Here is a 15,776-nt window from a genome sequence, read left to right as displayed (position 1 = left end):
CCATCCTGGCGTCTCTACCCTCTTCCTCCTGCCTCTTGTTGGGATGCCTTCTTTGAGAGGCCCCAGCCCTGGGCAGCTCCGTCCTTCCTACTGTGTGTGTCATTCAGAGCAATGCCGTCCCCTCCCCAAACCAGACTGCCTCCTGAGGACACTGACGTAGGGTGGGCGGCCCAGCCCTCCTCCAGCAAAGGGGCTGATTGTTCCCTGACAGCTTCAAACTTGCAGACCTGAGCAGAGAAATAACAGGCCAGGAGAGGAGTTAAAAGTCAGCCCTGGGGGCAATGCTTTCGCCCAAGCAGAGGAGCCACTAAGACCCATAATTGCAGGCAGCAGTGAGACATCCAGGAAGCTCCCACATTCCTAAGTTTACAGTCTCCTGAACCCCTCCCGTTAAGGCCTGGGCCTGGCATCACCCCGGGGGGGGCGGGGACCACCGCCCATGGGGTCTTAGAAGTGGGCTCAGGGCTCAGGAGCATGCTCGGAACTGGAGGGAGCTCGGAACCGGAAATCTGAACCACAACCAACCGAGATGCTGCGCAGGAAGCCAAGTGGCAGAAGGAGAGAAGCCAGGAACCGGGAGAAAATGAGTGTAGAACCAGGGGCTAAGCTCAGGAAGGGCCGGGAGGGATAGCAGGAAGAGACGTGACGCTGAGGGTAATCGCTAAATGTCCCCGGTCCCCAGGGATGAGAGGAGTAAAGGGGACAGGGGTTTGGAGAGAAATCCTGAGTCTACCGCCCTGAGATAAGCCACCTCTCCCCTACCGGTGTCAGGTGCAAATATCCTGCGGTCAGACCATTGTGCCCTAACATGAGCCCAGCACCCACATGCTGTGTGACCTCGGCCAAGTTTCACAAGAATGCGACGCCCCAACAAAACAAGAATAAATCATGATAGCCTCCCCATGGTGCTCTGTGAAGACTAAACGAGAAGACAGGGTGTAAAGCAGCTACTTATAGTAGCTGCTCAATAAACGTTGGCAACTATTACTATTGCCCTCCACCCTCAGAAAGTTATTATGAGAATTGAATATGACATAAGGCTTGCAGCTGATCACCTGCCAACACGGTCTGGCCCAGACTGAGTCCTCAGTAAATGAGGTGTGTTGTTGTTGCTGTTGTTTTCTTTTCCCTGTGACAGGAAGGGCATAATCCAGTGCTTGGGCTCAGAGTCCAGGACCTGGGAATCCGAGGACAGGAAGCAGCAGGAGAAACAGTGGGAGTGGCTGCAGAGTGCGCCTGCGAACCTGGGTGGGCGGGGGGCTCAGGATCCAGGCCTGCCCTGGGCCCGAATCCCCAGGCCTGGTCCTGCCCTGGGTAGGGTGTTCCCCATGATGATTAGGGGGCAGGAGGATGGGTGCTGGCCAGACATGCCATTGAGGTGAACTCAACAGAGTGGTCTTTGATCTTCTCCGGCCAAGCCCAGTTCCTGAAAAGGATAAAAGTCAGGGAGAGTCTGGGACAGCTAGACCTGGAAGGCTCCTCATCCCTGTGACACGTTCGCTCCACTGACGACGCTCTGGCACCAGCTCCCACCATGACCCAACGATCTTCTGTCACCATCAAGTCAGGAAGCACCCGGAACTTCAGTGCTTCCTCGGCCAGCCTCCTCCCGGGCTGCCGGCCCAGCTTTAGCTCCGTCTCTGTGTCCCAGGGCGGGAAGAGCTTCGGGGGCAGCTTTGGGGGTGGCTTCGGCACCAGGAGCCTCCACAGCTTCGGGGGGAGCAAGAGAACCTCCATGAGCGGCAGCTACCGCTGCAGCCGGGCCAGCAGCGGGGGTGCCGGCTACGGGCTGGGTCTCGGAGGCATGGGCTACAGGGCCGGGGGAGCCTTCGGAGGGTACGGATTTGGAGGTGGGATGATGTCTGGCTCCGCCGGCATCCAGGAGGTCACTGTCAACCAAAGCCTCCTGACCCCCCTCCACCTGGAGATTGATCCCTCCCTCCAGCGGGTGCGAAAGGAAGAAAAGGAGCAGATCAAGACCCTCAACAACAAGTTTGCCTCCTTCATCGACAAGGTGAGAGGCAAGGGGGGTCCCCACCGGGAAAGCAGCCGGTGCCCGGGGTAGCTCCGCTTTCTATGCTTCTCTGAGGTTCACTGTGACTTGCCCCAGACCTGCGGCCCTGGGGGCTGGGAAGCCTGCTGACCCAGCGGAGGAGAGAGTGGTTTCCCACCTTGTGGAGGTGGAAGCAGGAAAAGTTCATCTCCACCCTCCGGAGCCGTCAGACCTACTCAAGGACCCTGCTCTTTTGATGGACAAGGGAGGTGTCCTGGGCTTAAAGTTAGGCAGCAAAGCGGATCATTTTAAAAGCAAAGCGATGGAGGAATGAAAGGTTATGAGAAGCAGGCTGGGGTCACTTTTTCCTGCACAGCTAAGAGGGGGCAGGTCCTCCTGCAGAGACCTCCCTGGTGAACTGGGTACGTCTGGGAAGCTGAGTGGTTGGCGAGGAGCCAGCTTCCCCACTTTTTCCCTGGTGGGAGCTAAGCTGTGAAATCAGCCCTGAGTGTGCCCTGCGGGGTGGCCGGGACTCCTAGGGAATTCCCCAGTTCCGGGGAAAGCAGCAATCCTATTTTATTCCACCCCCCGTTCATACCTGAGCCGGTTGCTTTGTCTGAGAAGAACCGGTTCCAGGCTCTAGTTTGTTCAGGTTCCATGCATGAGACCTGGAAAGAAGAGTGCTAGACGCTTCCAACCCAGACTCTAGTGCTAGGAGAACATCCCCTAACTTCTTGGGCTTCGGGTGGGTCGGACAGACAGACTCTAAGGTGACCATGCAGGTGTAACAGGCTACGAAATGCCTCATCATAGGGTCCCAGATCTCCGAACATGCAAATCACACCAATTGAACTAGCGGTTCTTCGATTTGATCACCCATGTGACCCCACGTGGCCTGGTATTTGCACCAACAGATGGGAGACTTCCAGGAGACTGGCTCTGAGGGGACCGTGCAGGCCCTCGTTTGCTTGGTTCACCTGGTGGGGATGCGGGGGAAGGGGATGTGGTAGGGAGGGACTTGGGGCCGAGATTGCCCTCCTTCCTCTAACAAGAGGAGGAAGGTGGGAGGGGCGGGGGGGGGGGCGAGTGTTCAAGCCTCGCCGTAGGCACATGGCCATCTCTTTGTTCCTCCGTTCTGAGGCTGTGTGCCGTTCTAGGGACTCCCAAAGGAAGGACTTTGCGTAGGGAGAAATGTTTCGCGCATTCCCAAGGCTGTTCCCAGGCCGGGGAGCCGCCAGACGAGTGCGACTCAAGAAAACCAGAGCCGTAGCACAAGACCACAAGGGATCTGAGAGCAGAGGGGGCTTGCCCAGGCCACCCAGCTGGCCAACGACGCGGCTGGGATTGTGCCCAGGTCCCCTCAGCGCGACTTTAGAGTGAGCCGTTTCAGTGTTCCCGGACTATACGGGCGACTGAGTTCAGATTCTAGATCTAGAGAAATCACGTAGGAAAGAAAATGGGCAGATTAGACCTTCTGCCAGGACCTCCTGCCCACTTAATGGGAATCAAAATCCCACCCCGGAAGGCGATGGTGGAGCGTTCTTTTCTTCAGCTAGCGCACATCAGCGTGGCCTGGTGTATGAACACGGTTTGCAGCCCCTCTGGTCCTGGCCCTCCTTCCTTCTCCCACCTCCACACCAACCCAGTTGCCCACCTCCCGGGCCCATTGCACCAGCATTTGGTGGCCCTCTACGTTCCAGGCTCCTTCCAGGACGAGGAGGAGGAGGAGCCTGCCACCTGGACTCTAGGCTCCTGCAGGACCTCCCTGCCCTGTCGGGGCGGGGCGGGGGTGCATATCCCAGAGCCCTCCGGGAGGCCACGAGGGCAGCGCTCACAGTCTCTCCCCTCCGGCCGGGGCAGGTGCGGTTCCTGGAGCAGCAGAACAAGGTGCTGGAGACCAAATGGAGCCTCCTGCAGGAGCATAAAACCACCAGGGCCAACATCGAGCCCATGTTTGAAGCCTACATCAGCAACCTGAGGAGGCAGCTGGAATGCCTCGGCGGTGAGCGGACTCGGCTAGAGTCGGAGCTGAAGAACATGCAGGACGTGGTGGAGGACTTCAAGAACAAGTGAGTGGACACTCAGCCAGGTCCTGGGAGGGCCCGGCCTGAGGGTCCTGGGGAGGCCCCGCTCTCCACAAGTGCCAGTCGAGGGGGGCCATGTGATGCACACTCGGGGCAGCCAGGAGGAATCAAAGAAAGAACTGGGAGCCTGTGAGCAAGAATGTTGAGGCTTTGGGGAGGGGTGGGGCTGGAGATGAGGAGGACTGGCACGGGCACAGAGACTGGGGTTTGCACCACCTCGTTGTAAACTCTGCAGATGGGGACAGTAAGGCTCGGAGACAGCCACTGACTTAGCCAACATGGGACGGGTGGCAACTCACGGGTTAAAGGATGAGACCCAGAGACTCTTGCTCTCACATTTGTTTAACCTGCTCCCATTGCTAACTTACACACATGCACTCACCTCAGCCCTGGCCGGGGCCAGGAACAAAGCAAAAGGGGATGGACTTGCTGCCTTCCCCCCCGGAACCACACACACACACACACACACACACACACACACAGCACCCCACACCCGATGGCATGCTCGTGCCTATAGATTCAAGCAGCTTCTTATATTTGTTGTTTTAACTTATTTTTTTAAGGTTTATTTATTTATGATAGACATAGAGAGAGGGAGAGGCAGAGACACAGGAGGAGGGAGAAGCAGGCTCCATGCCGGGAGCCCGACGCGGAACTCGATCCCGGGACTCCAGGATCGCGCCCTGGGCCAAAGACAGGCGCTAAACCACTGAGCCACCCAGGGATCCCCAGTTTTAACTTTCTAATGCTCTTGGTCCAAACAAAATAAGTGACTTGATAAACAGTTTCAGTTAGAGTTTGTATAATGTAGTGAGAATTCAGGACTGAGTTGAGTTTAAAGGGTTGGCCGATACTCAACCATGGCTATTTACATTTAAATTAATTAAAATTAAATAAAACTTAAACTTCAGCTCCTCCCCCCTCAGTCGCACTACATTTCAAGTGCTCAGTTGCCACATGGGGCTGGCTAATGGGCTCCAGAGTGGATGCAGCTATAGAGTATTTCCATCATTACAGAAACTTCTGTTGGGCAGCGCTATAGAATCTACAGTCAGCAGATTTATATTTTTTTAAGATTTTATTCATTTATTCATGAGAGACACACACAGAGAGGCCGAGACACAGGCAGAGGGAGAAGCAGGACCCATGCAGGGAGCCTGATGTGGGACTCGATCCCGGGACCCCGCGGTCATGACCTGAGCCAAAGGCAGAGGCTCAACCACTGAGCCACCCAGGCGTCCCCAAGAGTCAGTGGATTTGACCTCAGACTCTGAACCCCAGTTCTTCTGTCTGTTAAAGGGCATGTTAATAGTGCCCACCTCATTGGGGTCGGGGATATTTTATTAAAACTTGTATGTGAAATACTTGGTAGGGTGTCCAACGCCTGACACATGGTAAGTTGTGAATAAGTGTTAGCTATTTTTATTAAATGGATGATTAGGTATGTGGTGATGCAGACACAGGCAAGAAAAGCAAGTGCAGATGGATAATTTGTAACATGGAGTAACAGTGTTTAGTCCAAGAAGGCTTCCTGGAGGAAGAGGCTAAAGCTCAAGGTGGAGAAGAAGGAAGAGGGCACAGTTGAAGAGTGCATTCCCCGCTAACGGGCAGCGATGTTCCTGTGGCAGGCCCCTAAGAGGCCCATGCAGGAGGAGGGACTGTGAGCTAGAAAACACAGACAACGAGGACAGTTGAATGGAGTTAGGTGAGGAAAAGTTGTTCAGATTTAGTTAAAAGGCAGCGGGAGGAGGCAGTAAGGGAACCAGTCAGTTCGCCCAGAGAACTTGGGAGAAGGCGTAGTACCGAAGACGCAATGGTGGGAAAGGGCTTTTCTCAGCTCCTACTGGACAGTGGAAGCAGCATAAAGGCAGGAGGATCCTGCATATACTTGATGCGGGATAGTCCTGGGTGGTTTTTAAAAAAACTAATGGCGGGGATCCCTGGGTGGCTCAGCGGTTTAGCGCCTGCCTTTGGCCCGGGGCGTGATCCTGGAGTCCCGGGATCGAGTCCCACATCGGGCTCCCGGCATGGAGCCTGCTTCTCCCTCCTCCAGTGTCTCTGTCTCTCTCTCTCTCTATCATAAATAAATAAATAAATAAATAAATAAATAAATAAATAAATAAATAAATAAATCTTTAAAAAAATAAAAAATAAAAAATAGAAAAACTGATGGCAAGCCATTCATAGATGAGGAAGAGCTTCTGAGAGGTTAAGTGGCCGCCCCAGGTCACTCGGCTGGACAGTACAAGAGACAAAGCCCAGCTGCCCAGAGCTGCCAAGAGGGTAGGATTCACTGGCGCTTAGGAGAGCTGGGGAGCAAATGGGTCACCTAGAGCAGAAGGGAAGCTTCCTTCCCAGAGCTCAGTGAGCAAGGGGGCAACTCCACATGCCCCAGGTGACCTGGGGTCGCTTGGGACAACACCAGGGGGCAAAAATGGAAGCCTGCTGGTCCATTTATGGGATGTCAGTGCTCTATGGAGCAGAGCCCTGAGAAACACAACCCCAGAAGGAATGAGGGGTGGTTCTGCTTTACTGTTGTTTGGGGTTTGAGGGGTTTTTTTTTGGGGGGGTGAGTTTTATTTGGACAGACGTGGCTGTGCGATTGAATTGGGCTGGGGGGCAAATGTGTAATGGGAGAGCTGCTCCAGTAGCGCACTTCCCGTGTCTGTTCTGGGGACCCCCACCGCCTACCCACCTACGGCCCCCGGTGTTTGACCTCACTCCTAGAACCCTGCTCCTAACGCCGATCCACTTTTTTTTAATTGATTTATAATTGGCGTACAATATTATATTAGTTTCAGGTGCACAACATCGTGATTCCATATTTTTATATATTACAAAATGATCACCTCGGGATGCCTGGGTGGCTCAGTAGCTGAGCATCTGCCTTTGGCTCAGGTCATGATCCCGGGGTCCTGGGATCAAGTCCCACATCGGGCTCCATGCAGGGAGCCTGCTTCTCCCTCTGCCTGTGTCTCGGCTTCTCTGTGTGTGTGTCATGAAAAAATAAATGAAATCTTTATAAAAAAAAAAAAATGATTACCCTGACAACTCACTTCTTCAACCTTCCCACAGGTACGAAGAAGAAATCAACAGGCGCACAGTGGCGGAGAATGAGTTTGTGGTGCTCAAGAAGGTGAGGGGACAGGGCTGCTCCCTCTGGGCTCCCAGGCCCGAGGAGCCCTTTCTGCGAGTGATGCCGCTGAAGCCAGTGGCCTTGCAACTTTTGATTCATGCAGCTGATCTTTGAAGCCGGTTTTACTTCAGAAGTGAGAACACTTGGGCTCAGGCAGGTTAAGTAATTTGCCTGAGGTTACCCAGATAATCAGAAGTGAGTCAGAATCCAGGACTCAGGAGTCCCAGCTGTAAATCACGACAGCAGCCCCACCCTACGTGGAGTCCCTTTGGGGAGAAACAAGTAAAATGGGCCCTGTGCTGAGCTCAGGTTCCAGGACATGACGTCAGGCTCAGGAGGACAGGGGCAGGGCAGGGATCAGCTCCACGGAGTGGTGGACCTTCTGCTCCACAAGGGCAGGCAGAGGGAGGAAGGACCAGTTAAGGGAGGGGGAACGGAGCAGCGGTGTGTGAAGCACAGGAAGGGGCTGACAGTGCGAGGAGGAGGGCCTGGGGAGAGGCTGGGAGAGCCTAGGGGCAGTGGAGGCCTAAGGGCCCAAGATGGGGTTGACCTCACCACATGCAGGTGACCTAAGAGATCTGTCCATCTGGCACCAGCTGGTGAGCAGGTGAGCATTCCTTGGGAGCCTGGTCCCCACACAGCCTGGGCCCTCCTGCAAGTTCCACTCTAACCTGGAACAAAGAGACACCCTCGTCCCTCGGAGTTGATGCTCTCTAGCCTAACTCTCAGCCAGAGACGCTGGCTGCCTACAATGGATGGGACTCAGAGTAACAGCATGTTCTGTGCCCAGGACGTGGACGCCGCCTACATGAACAAGGTGGAGCTGGAGGCCAAGGTGGATGCCTTGATGGATGAAATCAACTTCCTGAGAGCTTTCTATGATGCGGTAAGCAGTGCCGGGGACTCCCCCTCAGAAGGGTCTGAGGCTGGGAGCCTGGGCTGGGCACCTTCCTCGGTCTCCTCTCTGCTCCCTGCTCCCTACCCCGTCCCTAGGTTGGAATTCATGGAGCGGATGCTGTTTTGCCTACAAAGGAACAAAATGAGGCTCCCTAGGGCCGCTAGGGGCTCAGGCAAGGGATTCAACCTTGACCACTCAGTCCAAGCATGTGCTGTTGGTCAGAAAAAAGACTGCTTGGGTTTGAATCGCATGTGATTTCCAAAGAAGTCGCTGGACAACCTGGCCCACCCAGCGCAGCTCAAACTTACCAGCTCCTCTTCCTAGAGAGGCTGCAGAATGATGCAATTTCACAAACCAAGTGGCAGTTAGTTCTAGAAGCACCCGGCACAACTGCCTGGTTCTCCTGAAGACACTAGACTCGTCCTCAGGGCTGCAGGGGTAGTGCTGAGCAAACACAGCAAAGCCCTTAGGTTCTTGGAAGCTTCTATTACAGCGGAGGAGACAGGCAGCACAGAGAGGATGGAAACTACCCCATTTCAGGCAGAGTAGGGCTGATGAAGAGAAATAAGGAACAGTGGCAGGCAGGAGGTGGGCGATATCGGAAGAGGAACCGCAGAACTGAGGATCCAGGAATGCCGGGAGGAGGCCAAGGTGGTCGGAGGAGAGCGAGTGAGGCAGAGTGGTAGAGAGGGGGTCAGCGCAGTCAAGGCAGGGGTGCAGGGTGCATTGTGCACCTCCAGGTAGGCCTGGTAAGGACAGGTGACATGCCCACGTGTTGCATTTGTTTGGTGGCCCAACAGAAGCTGGTCATGATCTGGGAGCAGGAACACGAGCCCCATGTCTTTGGACAGGTTCAGTGACCGCCCTGCCACCCGCATAGGGCAAAAAAAGGCATCATTTTTCTTTGCTTGTTTACTACAACGCTGACAACTGCAAGCCTGTGGGCTGAGACGCCCACCCAGTGAGGTCAGCTACCAGGGAAAGTATTTGGGAAAAATGTATTTTTTAAAAGATTTTATTTATTTATTCATGAGAGTCACAGAGAGAGAGAGAGAGGCAGAGACACAGGCAGAGGGAGAAGCAGGCTCCCTGCGGGGAACCTGATGCAGGACTTGATCCCAGGACCCCGGGATCATGACCTGAGCCAGAGGCAGACCCTCAACCACTGAGCCACCCAGGGATCCCCAGGAAAAATGTATTTCAAAACAACTCACAATAATAATTTATTGAAGTAGGAGATGCATGAACCAATTATCGATAAACAAAGGAAAGGAATATTATTTTTACTAAGATTTGTGCTTTGGATCGGTGATCCTCAAATTTTAGAGTGCGTCAGAATCTTCCAGACAGTTTGTTAAAACACCGGTTCTGATTCAGGGAGTCTGGGGTAGGAACCAAAATGTTGCATCTCAAGCAAGTTCCCAGGTGCTGCAGCTGCTGCCGCTGCCGGTCTCAGGATCCCATTCTGGGAACCGCCACCTTAGATGATTCTAGAAAGCAATCATTAACAAATTCATTACGGTTTACCGTGTCAAAAACCGTGTTATGTAGACATGGATTGATTTAATCCTCGCAGAAAGCGTACGGAGCACTGTAGGACCAGCCCCCGCGAGACTCGGAGAAGTGCTCTAACCCCCTTGGCAGATCCCAGACTCCAGTGCTTTGTTCCGATGACCTTTCTGCTGTCTCGAGCTTATTTCCATTTCCCATCCCCAAGGAGCAGGGAGGAGCCAAGATGGGAAACGGGGCTGAGACGCAGCAGAGCTTTCTGGCTCCTTCTGACTCAGTTTTCTGTCACATGAGGATTTCTTTATTTGGTGTGAAAGGCTGTTTTCTCAGAACATGAGACATCCCGGCACTGACAGGTCCCAGCAAGGTGTGCTCCCTTGAAAGTGGGAGTGACTTCTGGAGAACGCCAGCTAGAGCTCCCGGGCGGCTGCTCCCTGTGTGCAGATGAGGTGACCGTGAAGCCCGGCCGTAAACTCAGCGACCTCCCTAATGTGTCCTTCCCGGCCCTTCCGGCCCATACTAGATGCTGCACCCCAGCAATGCAAGTGAGGTCTTCGATCCCAGGGCCTGCTTCCCAGGCCTGGCCGCTGTCTCCCAACACACACACACACACACTCACACTCACACTCACACTCACACATGCTCCTTCAGCTCTTCCGTTTGGGCCCCGTCACAGGAGCTGGCTCAGCTGCAGGCTCAGATCTCAGAAACCTCCGTGGTGCTGTCCATGGACAACAACCGCAAGCTGGACCTGGACAGCATCATCTCTGAGGTCAAGGCGCAGTACGAGGACATCGCCAACCGCAGCCGGGCCGAGGCCGAGTCCTGGTACCAGACCAAGGTGAGACGTCAAGGTCAGGTGCACGAAACAGTCTTCGAGAACTGGGATTGTAAAAGCAAATTAGGTAAAAACCTTGTCCTCTCAGGTGCCCCAGTCTGATGGGGTCAAAGGGATAGGAGCTCAGCCTAGGGTTTGCCCTCTATTGGGAGCGTCCCTCAGCAGCACCCTCAGGGCCCGGGAGAGCAGCCAGACGAAGGCAGGAGCAGTCGGTCCTCTGCAGGGAGGGAGGGGGGAGTGGACCCACCTCCGGTGCCCTGTCGAGGCTGGCAAGGGACAGCCAGGCAGCGCCAGCCTCCAGTGCCAGCAGGAGTGAGGGAGGGAAGGCAGGAGCAAGAGCAAGGCTCAGCCTCCTGCGTCCAGAGAAGAGACGTGCAGCTGGCAGGGGCCGAGGGCCTGGGAGCAGACGCCGAACAGGGGCCACAAAGAGATTTTTCCAGGTGTTCCAGCAAACACTCTGAGCTGGAGAGCCCCAAGCAGGAAAGGGCTTAAGACTCGGAGAGTGACAGGCACCCCTGCATGCTGCTGAGCTCGTGGGGATGAGATCCCTGATGGCGGGTGGCGGGGCTGGATGAAGACCAGACACAGGAAGGGCCCAGCTGTGGGGTGGAGCCTGCAGGCGTGGAGAGTGAGGGGCAGAGCCAAGAGGCGGTGCAGATGGAATTTGATGGAAAGTAGCAGTGGGGTCAAAGGGAGGCACTTCCAGGCAGCATGCTGGAAGCCTCTCGGGCCCCGGGAGGCCACGGCCACCTCGCCTCTGGCCTGACCACCCCCGCCTCGGGCCTGCTGTCCCCAGTACGAGGAGCTGCAGCGGTCTGCCGGCCGGCACGGGGATGACCTCCGCACCACGAAGATGGAGATCTCCGAGCTCAACCGCGTGATGCAGAGGCTGCGCTCTGAGATCGATAACCTGAAGAAGCAGGTAGGGCTGAGCTCCCAGCACACGTCCCATCCATGCCTCTGCCCCCCCGACAGGCCTGGGCCTGGGCCCAACTCGGCCCGTCCAGAGAGAAGCCTCCCCAAAGGAGTGACCTTGCAGGAATGTGACTGTGGGGCCACCCGCCCCACAGAGGAGGTCCCGACTTTCTTTCTGAGATCTGCCCAGCAGCTGCTCCTCTAGAGGAGGGTCTGTCCTCTCTGCGTACGAGGCAAAACTATCCAGAGAAGCGTGGCATTGGAAAGGACCCCCCCCCCCCCTGCCAAATCATTTCCTCTGTTATGGCTAAGTCTCAAATTATCCAAGGAGGACAGAGATTAATCTTATTTTTAAAGATGATGAAGCTCCAACCTCCTTTGCATGAAATCCACTTCAGGAAACGCCCCCATATTTTTACCCCAAAACGCACATCTTCCTGCATCCTCTGCGGGCGACCTCACAAACTCCCGTGTGCCCCCGGCAGTGCGCCACGATGCAGTCCGCCATCGCCGACGCCGAGCAGCGCGGGGAGCTGGCCCTCAAGGACGCCAAGCACAAGCTGGCCGAGCTGGAGGACGCCCTGCAGAAGGCCAAGCAGGACATGGCCCGGCAGCTGCGCGAGTACCAGGAGCTCATGAACGTCAAGCTGGCCCTGGACATCGAGATCGCCACCTACCGCAAGCTGCTGGAGGGCGAGGAGTGCAGGTGGGGGCCTTCCCCGACCGCGGCTGCTCAAGTACCATGTCCCCCCACCATGGCTCAAACAGATGCCACTGGAGCACCAATGCCACAGACCCCAAGAGGCCCACAGTGCCAGGCCCCAGATAGAAATTCCAAGGGCGGCGACAGGGTTAAAATGCAGCTGCTCTCCCAGAGGCAGCCTGCAGTCCCAGCTTCTCCCATAGTTGTTGTTGGGCCCCGGGGCAGAGAGTCAGGGTGACGGTGTCAGGCAGAGGTGGCCCGCGACTACCTGGAAGGCCACAGCAGGGCCTATTCCTGCCCAGCCACCAGGCCACACTGGGGAAGGGCCTTGGGCCCCCCCGCCCCGTTTGCCCAGAGATGCCTACGGTCTGACCATCCCTGTCTAGGTAGTAAACACGCATCGCTCTTCCCATTTCTCTATGTACTTTGACTCGGGCTCTCTTCTAGAGTCCCCTGGAAGATTCATATTAGCTAGACGCACGAAAGGCTTGCTAAGCATGGGGCCTGGCATGCAGTAAGCTCTGTGTGCTGATAGCGACAAATACATTGAGCCCAGGGCCCTTCCGCTTCTCAGCAAATGAAATATCTCTTTCTCTCCCCCTCCCTCCCTTCACCAGACTCACCGGGGAAGGCGTCGGACCCGTGAACATCTGTGAGTAAATGTCTCGGGATAATAGAGAAGTGGGAGTCAAAAGAGAAGCGATGGCATCGTAACAAGGCGTTGCTGATAGATGTGGGGGGAGTGTCACGAGGACCCCCCCAAAGGCTCTGGGGAGACCCTATCTCCTTGGGCATTTCCATTCTGTGGGCTCAAGAGACTTGTGATGAGATCCCACCCCCAGCGCCAGTCCCGGTGGAGTCACTTGTCCACGGGAAGGAGTTCACCCCTACCCCAGAGGACCCCCAGTTACAGGACAGGACGACTCCAGGAGTGAGGGGTCCGCAGCCTGGCCATGATTCCTTAGCTAGTTCTGGCAGGATTCCAACTCACACAACTAACAAGAGGCTAATAAACTGGTTAAATGAAAAGAGCCGTATCTAGAATTAAAGCAAATTACTGGAACGAGTAGAGCAGTGACCGACCTGGCTCGGCCTCAGCTCACGGAGGGGAGAGGTGGGAACAAGCATCTCTCAGAATGACCCAGCAGGGTGAGGGAACGTGCTCAGGGAGCACAGAGTCTTAGGCAAGAGAAGTAGGGTCTCCTTGGGCCCCATGTGGCTCAGACCACGTGAGGGAGGCCAGAAACCCAGGAAGGGGGAGAGCTTGAAACCAGTTGATACAAAGGAACAGGAATGCTTCACCTGGAGAGCTGGACAGAGGGGGGAAGTCAAAGAGGCGTCTTCAAATGTTTGACAGGCTGTGGGGTGATGCGTCCCAGGGTAGTGAGCTCCCCCTCACTAACCTGTCTGGGCAAGTACTATAAACCATTGCCTTTGGGTGATGCATCAGAGGTGATTCCAATGGGGGAAGGTTTACCTGGATGGCCTTGGGGCCTCTCCAGTAAGGGAGCCGTCCGACATGTCCTGCTCAGGACACAAGGCCTCACGCTCCGTCCAACCTGAGAGTCTAAGTAGATGAGGAATGGACATGGCAGGTGTGGCCCTGGGCATGCCACTTGATGTCTTTGCATCTCCATTTTTCCTCTGGGAAGCCAAATGGGAGGGAGCCCTCCTGGCCCAGAGCCAGGGAACGGGAGTCTTGGGGGCCTGGAGGACCTGCCAGCGTGCCCTGTGCCTTCTCTCCACAGCCGTGGTCTCCTCCAGTGGGGGTACGGGCTACAGCTCCGGTGGCGGCAGCCTGTGCATGACCGGCGGTGGCTACAGCAGCAGCCTGGGCTACAGCTCGGGCGGTGGCTTCAGTTCCACCAGTGGCCGCAACATGAGCGGCAGCAGCTCCAGCGTGCGCATCATCTCCAAGACGTCGTCCACCAAGAAGAGTTACAGGAGCTAAAAGGGCCGCACCAGCCCCGGCTGCCCCCTCCAGACCCCCACCCCCTCGTTCCCAGCCCTAAGACCTGCCGCTTTGCTGATGCCCCACATGCAAAACCAACAGCAGGAGGCGTGGGGAGTGGCCCGTGAGTTCTAAGGTCACCTTGTCCATCCCTCTGCCTCCAGATGGGTCCCCACAGAGGTACCTCTCTTGCTCCTTATCCCAGAGCCCTCCAGGGTCCCCAGACATCCGCTCCAACTAATGCCGACTCACCTGCTCTGCGCCAAGACCCAGGCTAGGACTTTGTCCATCAGCAGCTTCCAGTGCAGGGGTGCAGGAGGGTCTTCTCCTCCCCAAGGGAGCCAGATCCACAGCACCCACAGTCCTTTACGGGGGAGGGCAGGTGCTTAGAATTGACCTTGGTGCTCCCAAAGCAGTTGAGTGTAGTCTATCTAGGCCAGAGCCCCGCGTGTGTGCTCTCTCATCACAGACGGGACCCTTCCCTACAGGCCCTCTCAGACCAGGGCACGCTGCCAACCCAACGGGCCTACTGGACCCTCACTTCCTTCCTTCTTGTCCCCTGCCAGGCCCCCACCCACTTCCCCTGACAACTCCCACCATCTTATTGGAATGAGAAACCAACCCCCTTCAGAATATGACCAACTCGATTATTCATACTAGAACAGAAGGATTTTACCAAGAACCCAAGGGTTCTCCACGTCCCGGGGCTGCATTCCACGATAGCTCGCCGCCAAATTCCTTCCAAATCTGCCTCATTTAAGCCAATGTTAGACTTCCCACCGCGTGCAGAACCGCCCTGCTGCCGAGTGGGGGGGGCGGGCAGGCTCGTGCCAGGCGTGGGAAGGCGGCGGGGCAGCAGACGCGCCAGGAAGAGGAGCCCAGCTAGGCTGTGTCCGAGCGGCCGTGGGACGCTCCTCCCTCAGAATAACCCTCCAGGCTCAGGAGTCGTTCTCCTCCCTCTGGTAGCCATGTCCCTTTTCTGGAAAGTTCTCTGTCCTCCTTACCTTGCTCTTCCCCCCCTCCCTCCTCGTTCTCCCCCTCCCCCACCCTGCGCATCTCCTCTCTCTCCACCCCTCCTCTCTGCTCCTTTATTTCTCTCCTTTCTTGCCCTCCCACTCATCTGTTTGGCAATAGATCTCCCGCTCCCTCTCTCCTGACCTTCTTTTTCTACCGTCCCTGTCTCTGAAACGTCTACAGTGTGGATTTGCCTGTGCCCTGGCCTGGCTAGAAATGACACTCTTGAGGGCAGTCCACCAAACCCCCTGCCCCACAGGGGAGACGTAAGAGGGCAGACTCAGAAGAGAGGCTGAGCGTCCTCCGGCGTCTTTCCTCCCCCTCAGAGGATGCTTGCTCCGTCTGTGGAGGAAGCAGAAGTAGAGGAGCCGTGGGAGAGGGAGGAAGACATAGGCAAAGAGATCTCTTTGAGGCTGGCCTTCATGGGTGGTCTCCCTACTTGAGGAGCTGTGAGTCCTCAAAACACCTGCCATGTCCTGGTGCATGCATCCCAAAGGCAAGCAGGGACTGGCTGCCCGCTGTGGACATTTAGACAGTAGAGATACAAGTCAGAAAACAAAGTCCCCCCGCTCCGATCGTCTCAGACCCTCCTGACCTACCTGCTCCCCGTGTGTGCCCCTTTCCTGAAATTGCTTCAATAAAGCGTCACTGAGCTCTCTAGGTCTTGGTAGAGTCCGCATCCTATCTCACATTCGGAGGGGGGGGGGGTTAGAACTGGTGTTCTCTGGGAACAGG

The 15,776-nt window shown here is 56.0% G+C and overlaps 1 protein-coding gene across 1 annotated transcript; it reads left to right on the top strand.

The window, feature by feature from the left end:
- The first annotated feature begins 1,534 nt into the window (after window positions 1-1,534).
- Window positions 1,535-15,701, top strand: KRT124 (keratin 124). The gene is made up of 9 exons (XM_038577738.1): window positions 1,535-2,014; window positions 3,854-4,062; window positions 7,153-7,213; window positions 8,004-8,099; window positions 10,297-10,461; window positions 11,255-11,380; window positions 11,859-12,079; window positions 12,694-12,728; window positions 13,825-15,701. Exons 1-9 carry the CDS (start codon window positions 1,535-1,537, stop codon window positions 14,025-14,027), a joined length of 1,596 nt encoding a protein of 531 aa, XP_038433666.1. The 3' UTR covers window positions 14,028-15,701.
- Window positions 15,702-15,776: the final 75 nt, after the last annotated feature.

This window comes from Canis lupus, chromosome 27 (genome assembly GCF_011100685.1).
Source record: "Canis lupus familiaris isolate Mischka breed German Shepherd chromosome 27, alternate assembly UU_Cfam_GSD_1.0, whole genome shotgun sequence".
Taxonomy (NCBI): domain Eukaryota; kingdom Metazoa; phylum Chordata; class Mammalia; order Carnivora; family Canidae; genus Canis; species Canis lupus.
The sequence above is the reverse complement of the archived record's forward strand: the minus strand, read 5'-3'. Positions and strand labels throughout refer to the sequence as shown.